Here is a 13,439-nt window from a genome sequence, read left to right on the forward strand (position 1 = left end):
AGAACCGTGAGAACCAGCCCCGTATGTGAGGCCGTGTTTTTCATTCTATTCAGTCTTTGTATATTCAAATTCTCCCCGTTTCAGCTCTTGCTGTTCTGCCAGCTTTCCATGGCATTGATGGCTTCTCTGAATTAATAAGTGTTTTGCAATCACTGAAAAGTTTTTCTCTACACTCCCACCCCCAGCACCGGGTCTTATCCATATTGATTTTTTTTTTCCTTTCTCTTTCCTCTCTAGCTATTTCTCAGATGTTTTATTTTGTAAAGTGTTAATAGAATTTTTCTTTCGCCCTGACATTTTATCTATTCAGGAGGTCCCTGCAAGTCCCATTGTGCAACTGGACTGTAGAGGCAAGAGCTCTATTCTTTACGACAATGGTTGCCCTAAAAAACATACACAGATCCTCCCCCTCGCTCCCCAGGGTGGAGCGAATGTTGAGAGGGTAGCTCAGAAAACATCCAAACTTTGGAAGCAAAAGAAGGAGCCAAGTACACCCTGTTGGGGGGCGGGGGGCGGGGCATTGAAAATATGTTTTTTCTTTTAATTCAAAATATTTATTTCCTAAGGGGATCTGAGTTTCAGTACCAAAACATGGCCAACACAGAAGGGAGGCTGTTTTCCTTACTGTTAGGCATTTTTAGCTCAAAATAAGCACTTGGCAAACATCTTAGAAAATATGGAGATGGGTGTGAAACAGATGTCACGTTTACCTGCGCAACACCCACCCACCCGCACCCCAGGCATTGGAATTCTTATCGAGGCCCTGGGGTCTGAGTCTGCAGTACCATATGCTCAAGTGTGACTGCTCTGTGTGCAAACAAACCAGTTGATCTTCTGGTGGTTTTGCTTGAATGGTGCATGGAGGCAGACGGCTGTGTTGTGTGTGGCCTCAGCAGGTGCTTGGGGGGACCATCAAGCCTGCCTGGCTGGGGGTGCAGGGGCAGGATCTGGTGAAGTTACCCCATCCCCAGCCTAGCACCACCTACTCCCCTCAGCCTGGTACCCGACAGAGAGAATGTAGCTCCCTGCTGGCAGAGCAGTCACCATGCAAGGCCATTTTCTTCCCAGTAACTGACTTTAGAAATGGGGACCAGAAGGGGAAGGCCCCAGGAGCCTGTTTGTTCAGACTCGGTTGCTTAGCAACAAGGGGGGGGCCCTGACTCCGGAAGGGATTTTTAAGCTAGGCCAGTCCCTTGGAGGTTTGTGGCTTGCCTGCCCCCTCTCCCGTTCTTACCTTGACTTTGCTTTTCCCCCTGTTCTATTTGATAGCATCTAGAAAAATAGATTTGATTTGTCTGGAGGCAGCATTTTAAACCTAGTTTTTATGGCTTTGCCCGGTGTCTACCCCTCCGTCAGAGATTGTTGTCTGGGAGGGGTGAAGAATGAATAGGCTATGATTCCCTTTCTCAGCTGGCTTAGCTCAGGCCCCCAAACTCATTTGTGAGTCTTTGAGCTCCGATGAACAGTGCTCAGTCCCTCCCAACCACACACGCACACACACACTGAAATTGCTCCAAGCACAGAGCCCTTTGGCTAACAGCTTTGTCTGGGACCACATGGGTTGAGTTGTAGTTTTACTGCCAATCTTGGGCACAAAATGAATGAAGAGACCAGGCTGCCCACCTGGCTAAACCAAGTACAGTCCCCAGGTGAGTAGCTAGGACAATACCTGTACAAAAAGATTTGTATTTTGAAGAAGAATAAAGAATTGGATCATAAGTACAGAGAGTGGAATTCAAAGCCAAATCTGGTTCAGTGAGTGTGACTTCCTTAAGGTCTGCATGGGAACAGAGTGCAGATTCTGAAATCTTACTGCTAGAAACATCGGGAACCGTTGCAGGATGCCTAGAAAGACTGAGGGAGGAATAGGTAGAGAGACAGAGGATGCCTTTGGTGTTCTCTTCTCTTTGATCTTTTTGAAAAGGTCCTAGCATGAATGTATTACTCTGTGGGGGCAGCCATAACAAAGTGCCACAGACTGGATGGTCAAACAACAAAAATGTATTTTCTCACTATTGTAAGGCTGGAAGCCCAAGATCAGCAGGATTGGTTTCTTCTGAACCCTCTCTCTCCTTGGCTTGCAGACAGCCACCTTCTCCGTGTGTCCTCATGTGGTCTTCCCTCTATACCTGACTGTATTGAGATTTCCTCTTCGTATAAGAACCCCTTAGTCAGTACTGGATCAGGCCCCACCCTAATGATCTCATTTTAACTCAACCTTTTTAAAGACCCTGTTTCCAAATATAGTAACATTCTGTGATACTGGGGGTTAAGATTCCAACATCCAAGTTTGGAGGGGGGCACAAATCAGCTCATAGCAATCAAGATATTAAATTGCCATTGTTCTCTCTCTCTCTCTCTCTCTCTCTCTGTGACTATCATAAAAAATTAAATAAATAAATAAATAAATAAATAAATAAATAAATAAATAAATTGCCATTGTGTATAACTGGAAAAAATTTTAAATAATCCACTGAAAGATAATTGAGTAGGCCATAGTTTCTCACTTCATGAAATATTATACAGCAGTCAAGATAGTATTTGCAATACCTCACACCCACTAGGTTGACTACTATCAAAAATCCCCCAGAAAATACCAAGTATCAGCTAGGATGTGGAGAAATTGGAGCCTTTGTGCACTGTTGGTAGGAATGTAAAATGGTGCAGCTACTGTGGAAAACAGCAGGCAGTTCCCCCAAAAATTAAAAATAAAGTTACCATGTGATCTAGCAATTTCATTTCTGGGTATATATACAAAAGAATTGAAGACAGGGATGTAAGGAGATATTTGTACACTCGTGTTTATGGCAGCATTATTCACCATAGTTAAAATCAAGAATCCATTGATGGTTGGATGAATAAATAAGTTGTGGTATATACATGCAGTGGAATATGGATGAACCGTGAGGACATTATGCTACATGGAATAAGCCAATCACAAAAAGACAAATACTGTGTGAATCTACTTATATGAGATACTGTAGTCCCACCTTATTATGGCTTCATTTACCTGCAGTCAACCATGGTCCTAACACAGACGATCCTCCTTCTGGTGGATTATCAGAAGATAAGTAGTAGCCGAACGCTACGTCACATGCCTACATCATTCACCTCACTTCTTCTAATCACATGGACATATTCTCTCTCTTCATCAGTAACTTTACAATAAGATATTTTGAAAGAGAGGGACCACATTCACATAACTTCTATTACAATATGTTGTAATTGCTCTGTTTTATTACTTGTTACTATTGTTAAATCTTCTATCATGCCTGTTGTATAAATTAAACTTTATCATAGGTATTTATGTCTAAGAAGACACATGGTATATATTGGGTTGAGTACCATCCACAATTTCAGGCAAGCACTAGGGTTCTTGGGATGTCTGCCCTGGGGATGAGAGGTACAATCATAGAGATAGCAGATAGAATGGTGGTTGCCAGGGGCTGGGGGGACAAAGGAGATGGGAGGTTATTATTTGATGGGGTAAAGTTTCAGTTTTACGAGCTAACAAGAGTTCCAGACATGGATGGTAGGGATGGTAGTTCAACGTTATGAAGGTATCCTATACCACTGAACTGTACACTTAAGAATGGTTAAGATGGCAATTTTTATGTTTTGTGTATTTTACCATAATAAAAAAAGGGGAAAAAACCAGATAATATTCATGATGTATAGTCATCTGGGAATTATTTGCAATATTGTAATGTTATATTTAAAAAGGGCAAAATTCCATGTACAGCATGATTTAAACTATATTAAAATAGGCATAAGGTGGGGGTTTTTTTTGTTTTTTTGTTTTTTGTTTTTTAAGGCAAAAACTGAAGGGAAATATGCCAGATGTTAACTGTGGCTGTTCTAGGCAGAAGGATGGAAAGGACAGTGATTTTTTTTTTCTTTCTAATTTTGTGTGTTTTCAAATCAGTTTTAATGAGCACCTATGACTTTGATAATGGAAACCAGCCTTCCCCACCGGCATATAGCATTTCGTATGTTTTGTTAAAATTCCTAAAGCAGACTCCATTTTTTGTTTTGCAGGTGGAGGACGCAATGCTGATGTTTGATAAGACAACCAACAGGCACAGAGGTAAGAGCCCCAGTGTAAGAAGCATGCCCCTTGTGTTAGATAGACGAGGGCCACCATAGCATGAAGAGTCCAGATGCTGAATGGTTAAAAATCAGCCACGCCCAACCCGTGTTCCGATATACCTTTCTAATCCTGGCTTTCTTAGTCTTTGCTAGACCTGAGCACTAAGTGATCCAAGTAGAAATTATTCATAGCAATTACTCAGCTGAGTTTTCAATTTGCATTGAAGGGGGTAGTTTAGAAGCACACTGTCAATCTGAAGAGCCAGAAAAGAAAAAAAAAAAAAATACTCTTTTTGTAGCTTTACTCGACGTGTACAGGGATTGCAGACTTGTCAGTGCCCTTTTGCACGTCTAGAACGTTTAAAGGGCTCTGCACTGACTCATTTTTTTCTCCTGTCCTCTTACTGTCCTATCCGTGTTTTAGAAAATAGATTTCAACTTGGGGAGGTCTGTGAACCCCTGAAATGACACACAAAATGTTTTCTGTTTGTGCTTTTCTTGGGAGGTGTTCCTAGCTTTGAACAGATTGTCAGAGGGGTTTCTGACCTCCATGCCTCCCTTCCCCCATAAAGGAACACATTGAAATGATTGCTTTAAACAGAAAATTGGACAAATCTAGAAAATCCTCCCAGAGGAAGTAGAGTCAAAGGTTATGGCTTAGCGTTCCATCTCCCGTTCTCCGGAAGCTCCTGGTTTCTGGGGCTCCTATGAACAGGGCGTTAATGAGTAGAGCTTCCGAAGGGAGGTGGCAGGAAGCAGCGTTCTTGAGAGGAGCCAGAGTGAGCGGTGTTTCCTTGCCACTTGGATTGCATTTAGATGTTTCTTGTGTTGTTTACATTCTTGCTGTCACCTGTGATTAGAAGCAGTTACCCAGCACTGACTGTATGTCTCTCCTGTTGAGAGCAGGCAGGCTGAGTGAAAGGGAGGAAGGAGGGGGGTGGGAGAAGGAGGAGGGGCTGTCCTGAGTGTGCCTGGCAGTCAGGCTTCCCGTGCGTCCACTGGCAGCATCCTCAGAAGGGAGAATGGAAAACTGGGTGGAAAACTGGGGCATTGATGGTGTATATGTTGAGAAGGGATGGGGAGAGGTGGACGATAAGGAGTAGGGGAGGTGAGGGAAGAAAAGAAGAGCTTACGGGTGTGGAATGATTGCTTTGTCCTCTGTATTGCTCAGCATTGTGATTGCAGAGACTGGCAGTTCATGATTATTCTCCACCATCATCCTTACCTGGGCAGTCCGAGCACTGCTTCCCTGTGCATCATCTGATCTGATCTTCCCTGTGACTTTGGGAAAAATCACTTAACTTCTTTATCTTGTTGCTCTCAGTTTGTTCATCTGTGATATGGGAATAATTCAAGTACTTCCCTACAGAGTTGTTTGGAGAGTCTAGTGCAGCCTAGGTTAGCTCTTATTATTACTGTTTTCACTGTCATCACCTCTGTATTGTGCCTGAGGTGACAGAAGGTCAGAGGGGTGTAAGGGACACACCCAAGGTCAGAGCAGGGGCTCCTCCCTAGGACCGCTGATTTCAAATTCTGCTCGTTCTCTGTGGTCTCCACATGGGGATGGGTTTGTTAAGAGCGTTTTCGTCTACTTATTTTCAGGGTGGACAAGGCCCATCCCAGTGTGGCACTGGTGTTCAATTCTAGAATTCATGTTCCTGGAAGATTCTGGAGTGGCCCCACTCTTTTTTTTGAATGTCCACAAATAAAGGCATTTCTGATCTGCTCCAGGTCAAACCCTGTATTAGAGGGGATGATAAATCATCTCATGCAGCCCTCAAGTCCCTGGAAAGAGGTGTGGCATCTGGGGGACCCGAGAGGGCCAGTGACTCTCCTAGTAACAGACTGAGGCAGGTTCACACTGAGGGCATTGGGCCCCCGGGCATAGCCCTGAGGAGGTGCCAGGGAAGGTTCTCCCTATGTCTAACCCAGACGCCTCTTGCTATGGGTGGAACCTCGTCCCTTTCTCCAAGGTGCAGGGTGCAGCAATGGGGTGGCAGTTCCTCTGTGACTCCTGCTGTGAGGTGGAGGGAGGTCCATTTTATGGCCCCATGCTCAGGGCGGCTTCCAGGATGGCACTGCTCGCTCTCCCACATCATGACTTCTGGGGGGCACTGGCAGGAAGGAGGGTGGGCACAGCCCCCGGTGCATGCTCAAGGCCTGCCCCCAGCCAAGCCAGGGCCTGCCCATTTGTTCTTTTGCCCTACCAGAGCTTACGGTTCCTGTAGTGGTTGTGGGACTCCTTGCATGATTTGTGGAGTCAGAACAAGGGGAAAGGTGGGGCCTCTTATTTAAAAATCATTAAGAATTTCAAGGTGACAGCGGAGCATTAGACTCAGAGTGGAGCCCTTCTAAAAAAAAATTTTTTTAAGATTTTATTTATTTATTTTGAGAGAGAGCAAGAGAGAGAGAGAGACAGCTTGAGCAGGGGGGAGTGGCAGAGGGGGAGGGAGAAGCAGACTCCCCGCTGAGCAGAGCCTGATGTGGGCCTCAATCCCAGGAGTCTGAGATCATGACCTGAGCTGATGGCAGTTGCTTAGCCAAATGAGCCACCCAGGTACCCCAGAGTGGAGCCCTCTGAGGATGGGGTCATGCATGACCACACAGGCTTACCCATCCAGGGAGCTGGCCTGAGTGGATGTAATCTGCACCTTCCCCTTGGTGGGGTGGGGAAGAGAAGGCAGGAGGGAAGGCGTGCCAAGAAGTTTCTACAAGGAGGCCCTGACATCCTGCCTTCCCTTTGCTCCTGTATGGAAACCTGCTCCCCAGTGTTATTTCTGCACAGACGGGACCTTTGGCCCCTCCATGTTTCCCAGCCCTTCTAAACAGCTGAGAGTTTCTCTTTGACCTGGGTGCTAACACTGGGGTACTACTTAAGTGGTTCAGAGCATCTAGGAGGGGAAAGAATTAAAAAAAAGGGGGGGGGGGGAATGTGTTCCCACAGAAGCATAATCCTACATATGAAACAATGGGCCCCATATCCCTGGCCTGATGGGATGTGCATTTGGAATCAGGTGAGAAACACACGAAAATAAAATCCTGCCTGTAGCCACCTTGCCCCAGCCTTACCTTCACCTCCTCAGCTTCCCAGTTCCCATTACTTATCAAGAAGAAAGTGCTGCTGTAGCAGAATTTAAGGACACCTCTCGGGCTGGCACGGCTGCCAGCTTTCTTCTTAAAGAGGTCCACACCGCTAACCGCTGGTGCCATCACAGTGCCTGCCCAGCACCATCTCACCTAACTCCCAGCGCAGCCCCATCAGGTAGCCTGGGCCCAAGCCTTGTGAAAACCACCCGTGTGCCCTCGATGCTGAGACACTGCCATCTAGGATCATGGCCTGTAGGGCCTGGGGTTCGGAAGTCACTGCTCCCACTCCTGCCGGCTGTAGGCGGAGGTCAGGGCTGAGTTTCCACTTCCTGCCCCCCAGTGGCTGCCCCCTGCCCCTGTCCCCTGTCAGTCCCATTGGGACAGCGTGGTCCACAGTTACATCTGTTCACAGGAACATCTGTACTTGAGCCTCACTAGCACCTTGGGAAAGAAGCCAGGGGCAGGAGACAGGGAGCCCTCCTAGGATGTGAGGTCTCCCCTGTGGAAGCAAGAAGAAGGTCGTTCAGTGTGTGACTCACACAGAGGTGTGAAGACTCCCCCCACTCTCCCCTTGATGCTTGGCCAAGGCACCTTTCCTCACCTCTCTGACACCCCACGTTGGTCCTCTGGAAAATGGGGGAGCTGGGATTAATGAGCACCAGGACTAAAGTATGTTTCTGGCTTTTTTAGCCTTTTAGACTGAGAGAGTGTCCAAGATTAAGTCCTTTTTTTTAATGTTGATTTTTGTAACGAGGAGAGGGAGGTGAGAGGTTGTGTTTGGGTCCCCTGAGATGAGGATCAGCATGCAGGAGTGCCCTCGGTGAGCAGCAGGCAGGGGGAGAGGCTGATCTGTGGGGCCCTGGGAATTCTGCAGCTAGCGCTGTCCCCAGCTGGAGTGAAAAGGACTGACCTCCTACCTGATGTTGATCGGTCACAGGATGCAGCCCATTCTGCGAAGCACACTGACCTTGGGCTTGCCCCAGGACATCCTAGAGGCAACAGACAACTGGGGACCATCTTCCAGGATGATCCTAGCAGATCCCAATGGGGAATCTGGGTATCCCCATGACAGCACACGCTGTGGGGTACAGTGGGTCCTGTGTTACCCAGGCTGTGTTAATGTTCTTGGTAGAAACAGCCAATGCTTCCTAGGCAGTTCTATACCCCATGCTTAGCACAGTGTCGGCACATACTGTTCAATCTTTACGAAGGAGAGTTGAACCCGGCTGCCCAGAGTTCCTAGTTGGATATAAACCCTGCCTGGTGACCCAGAGCCCTTGCTCTCAGCTGCTCTGCAAACATGGTGCAGGGCAGTGATTTAAGACAGGGCACTTGGCGACTATAGCTCTTGAGCACCTCCTCATTACTGGTCCTTCTCCACCTACCCTTCTTACTGGACTGTGATGCACCTCTGTCTCAGATGGAGAAACTGAGGCATTGGGAGTTCTGGAGGGCCGCATAGCACATTCCTGCAACCAGGTAGGAGCTGAGCTGCAGGTCAAAACTGGGACCTTTACATGAGATTCTTTGTGCCCAAGGGGAGAGAAAGAAGGTGGCTTTCCGATGTCCTCAGAGTCATTTCATTTGCTCTCTCAAAGCTTTTAGAGGTGGTCTGAAAAATATTGGGTTGATCATCAAAGGATTTAATCGTTGGGGGAAAGTTGTTGCTTTATCCTTGCAAAACTCAGATAAGATCTTAAATTCAGTATTAGGTATTGATCCTAGAGTGGGGCTGGAGAGGAGGGGCCAGAGGGAAGGCATTACAAAGTGCTGTCCTTTCCAGTTCGCCCTTTGGGAGGCAGAAGGCTGAGGGGTGAGCCAGAGAGAGGGACAGAGGGAGGGTGGAATGGTTTGGATCTGCCCCCACTGTCCTCACGTCAGCCCTGTTTGAGAGAGTGGAGGAACATGGGGATGTCCTGCTCACCTCCTTGTCAGGGAAGGGAGCCCCCACCATGAGGGTCATTCCAGGGGAGCCTTAGCTATCCCTTTCTCTGACCCCAGGCCTCTAGATTCATGAACCCTGCACCACAGGTCCCTCCACGTCTGACCAGTCAGGGGAGAGCTGGGTGATTTGGGGCCCCTGTGTAAAATGAGTCGGGTGTCTTTGAAGCTTATAGGATCACCTGGTGAGGGTCAGCTGGAGAGGGAATGAGTACAGAGTAGAGACTCAGCGACAGGCCTTCTCACTCCCTGTGGCTTCCATTACCCAGCAGGCCTGTTTGCTCCAGAACATTGCCAGAGGCAAAGGGACAGAGACACAGAGAGGAGAATAAAGCTCAGTGTGATGGAGGACTCCTCTCACTGCCGTTAAGGGTCACTTGTTAAGTGCAATGCTAATGGTTTTGGAGAGGACCCAGGGCTTTGAGACAGTCACTGGCTCCCCAGCAGGCCCTTCCACTGTACTGACCTCAGCCCAGGTGGTGTCGTGACCCTCCAAGGGCACCATCACCAGCAGGCCCTTTACATGGAGGGTCTGTTGCCGGGGCGGCCATGCCCTATCAGGAGCTGCGAGGCTGGAGGGGCACCCCGGTGGGCCCTGTGGCCAGAGGGAGAAGCCTTTCACAGGCTCGCTCCGGGACATGGGGCTGCCTGGGCTCTGCTTCTCCCTCAAAGCTTGCCTGGCATCTCCATCCCAAAAAGCAGTTGGCTCAAGCTGAAGGTCTCCGTAATTTACGTCATCGGTTAATTTATTAAAATGGGGCCAGTAAGATGTCGCTGAAGCTGTGATAGAAGATAATGCTTTTCTAAGGAGGAAAAACAGCCCTTAATGTCCTGACTACCTGCCAGACACTCACTTTTGAAATTGACCTCTGACGTCCAGACTGGGCTATTTTATGTATGCCAGACATGATTCAGGATCACCCTGTAATTATTTGTTCATTGGTGCCTATTCCCCAAAGTTGGGCGCAGGGAAGAATATAAAAAGAGTTTAACAAAGGTGTTAACTAAATGGGAAATGAAAAGGCATTGCTTCCTTCGTAGGTGTGGGATGTCAAAGATAATGTATGTGTGTGTTTTTCCTACTGAGAGTCTAACATTCTGACCTTACCTAGGAAAGAAGGTTGGAACTCTCCAGCCTGTAGGTGAGACTTTGTGGGATGGCAAAAGAAGTCCCTCTGAGTGGGAGACCCTAGTGGGGTGGGGTAGGAAGGGTGGGAGAGATTCCTGGAATCACAGCTGGTAAGGACACTGGGTGATGTGATACAAGAGTCTCCATACCCATGCCAGAGTCCACCTGCTGCAGTCTTGCCTCTCTGTGGTTCCCATCTCTCAAGTCTGCCTCTCATCCCCTGTGCATGCTGCCAATCGTAGTGGGCACCCATCCTGTCCCACCCCAAGTCTGAGATGTATCATAGGGCTTATTGGAAACCTATAAACCAGTAGCTTGATCATTACTAGTATCAATCCCAGTTCTGCACCTGCAGCTTGTCTGTTATAGGCCATGAATACCAACGAAGGGTCTTGGCTGCCTAGAACTTTCTATGATGTGGCCACCAAGCATGCCACTTGGGCTCTTCAGTGCAGGTAAAGGGTCTCCATAGGGTCAGGTGATAATCTTCTCTTTCCAAAATGGACCATATTAATATGGGACAACTGCTTAGGAAAGATACTGATAAACCAGGACTCTAGGAGAGAATGCTCAGAATGGGGTAGCAACTTAATATGATTGAGGCTCCTCCCATCCACCCTGGGTAGAAGTGACGTGTGGAGCCGGGCGAGGGCGGCTGGCAGTGATGTGGATGTTAATTGCTGCCTTTGGGTACTTGGAGAGATTCTGTTGGAAAACAGTTACGTGTGTTCTCGAGGTTGGGCATGCCTTAGTTAGAATGGGGAAGAACTGCCAAGTCCTACAGTGGCGTAAGTGAACCTCCAGGCACCTCTCCACTAAATGGTGAGAACCCAGGGCTCTGTGCTCCTAGCTGGGCTCATTCTAAAGCCAGGCCTGTGTAAGGACGTGAGCATGTTTGTACGTGCCCACTATGAGGGGTGCAGCCTGGCTTCTTTGCTGCCTTCTAGGGCCTTACCCGGGGTGCTGTACAACTCTATACACACTCCACCTACACCCCAACACCACTAGCACATTTTCCTCAAAGCCTGACCTGTCCCCCAAGCCATCTCAGGGCCCCCCTCCAGGCTACCAGGGATGTGCAGCAATGGAGAGTGGAAGGGGGGGCGCGGGGTACAGAGCTGCGGCCCCCACCCTGAGCCATCTTCCAGAGACCAGTCCCCAGAGCTGTCTGCACATTTATTTTCTCCTTAAATAAACACCATTAGCCTTCCCGAGAAATTGGTGCAAACATGACCTTGCAAATAACCAATTAAAAGGGCAGGGTTGAAGGGGAATGTGCATTTGAAAACATGTAGAGGAGGCCATTAAAGATTCCCGTAGATACCCCAGCCCTGGCAACATCGATCTGAGACCTTAATTTTATTTCTGACAGGAAAGCAAGGAGAGCGCTTTAATTTTTTTTCCTCCCCGAGCTAACTTAGTCCGGAAGCGCCCATTCCGGCGCTGTCTCTTGAGATATTAATCAACACAGTAGCTTGGTTTCTGTTCACCTGCTTTCCTTTGTAGATGGCGGGGGAATAGAGCGCCCTCGGCTCCCTAGCAACACGGGCTGGGAGACAGGGTGCCCAGCGCCAGAGGGAGCCGGTGTCGCTGGGGGACTCTGGCACCCTGGAGGCACTGCATCTTCTGGAGCTGAAGTATAAATCTTAAACTTCTTTCCTTTGGAATAAAAGCCCTGGCCCCAAAAGGGGGGTGAGCTAATAGGTCTTCCTGCCTCCCTCCTGGCTGTTGCCCACGGAAGCAGAAAGGGAGTGGGCCCAAGGTCAGCAACTTCACTGACCCAGAAATGGTTTTTTGTAGAGAGGGACAATGAGGCTTCTGTTGGGCCCTGTTCCCATGGAGGCCCAGGCTCTGACTCTCACGACATGTTTTAAGATCTCGATGAGGGCAGGGTGTGGAGGCCTGAAGGGAAAGGAACCTTCAGCGTGGCCACTTGATTAAAAGCACCCCTTTTCTTAGCACTAGCGCACTGCTAGGGGCCCCGGACCCCGAAGCCAGGGTGGCCACCTCCCTTGGGGACTCAGGGTTCCCATAGGAGCCTCGTTGCTGTGCAGCTCCGGACATGAGCTGCTCTGGGCGGGCACGGTATACTTTGAGACCCCAGATCTTGCGGACCATCCCAGCTTCCCACAGGTGTGATCTAGGCAAGTTACTGGCCAGCTTTGAGCCCTGCTTGGCTCCGTGGTTGAGGTAACACACCTGCTCTAGATGAGTTAAGTGAGTTGGCTTATAAACTGCCCACAGTGCGCATACCTCCTTTCCTTTCCCCCATAAGGAGGACCATTGGTTTAACTTCTTTAGGCAAACAGACTACAATCTGTGTTTGAATTTTAAAAACTCTAATCTTTAAAATAATCTTTTCCTCCCCTTCACACAGAAAACCTACGCTTGCATGTGCATAGACTGAAGAGGTACCCACAGACCTGGTCACAAAGCATAATGGCATCATGGTTAAGAGCACATGCTCTAGAGTCAGGCAGCTGCTGTTTGATTTTTTTTTTTTAAGATTTATTTATTTATTCATGAGAGATAGAGAGAGAGAGGCAGAGACATAGACAGAGGGAGAAGCAGGCTCCCTGCAGGAACCAGACATGGGATTCGATCCTGCAACTCCAGGATCATACCCTGAGCTGAAGGCAGATGCTCACTGAGCCACCCAGGTGTCCCATGCAGCTGGTGTTTGAATCTGAGCTCTACGACGTAATGGCTGTGTGATCCTGGGCGAGTTACTTACCCTCTCTGTGAGTCAGATTCCTCATTTATAAAACAGGAATGATGATGTCAGGTTAGCCTGAGTCTTACAGTGGTTAACAGTGGCAAGGACTTGGAGCACTCCGGCCACATTAGGCCCTGAATATGTTTTATGCTCCTGCATTTATATTCACAGATGCAAATATACATAAATAAAAAAACAGCATTTGCTTCTGGGGAAGAGGATAAAATGACCAGAGGTACAAAGATAGGGAAAAATATTTTATTGTGTGTTTATTTACCTTGTGAATTTTTGTACCATGTGCATTTATTACCTGTTCAAACATTTACTTTTTTAGTGTAAGCTTTTAAAATTCATTCCAATTTGAATTGTAAATGCAGTGATCTAACAACACAGGGGAGAGTTTTCAAGAGAAAAAAAATTCACCTCATCCCAGCTCCCTAACACAGTAACTGTTGTCACTTCTGCGTTGTTCCTGAC

General features: G+C 47.9%; 1 protein-coding gene across 23 annotated transcripts in view; it reads left to right on the forward strand.

Annotated features, from left to right (window-relative positions):
* The window catches only part of MSI2 (musashi RNA binding protein 2), a 392,043-nt gene that overhangs the window by 243,895 nt on the left and 134,709 nt on the right, over positions 1 to 13,439 (forward strand). For all 23 annotated transcript variants that reach the window (XR_003234574.2, XR_011999715.1, XM_025995990.2 and 20 more), the window contains one exon: positions 4,039 to 4,087. Coding sequence is in view for 21 of the 23 variants with exons in the window: in XM_025995990.2 (XP_025851775.1) it covers positions 4,039 to 4,087 (49 nt within the window). In the remaining 2 variants the exon portion in view is untranslated. The remainder of the gene's footprint in view (positions 1 to 4,038; positions 4,088 to 13,439) is intronic.

Source organism: Vulpes vulpes, chromosome 2, assembly GCF_048418805.1.
Source record: "Vulpes vulpes isolate BD-2025 chromosome 2, VulVul3, whole genome shotgun sequence".
Classification (NCBI taxonomy): Eukaryota; Metazoa; Chordata; class Mammalia; order Carnivora; family Canidae; genus Vulpes; species Vulpes vulpes.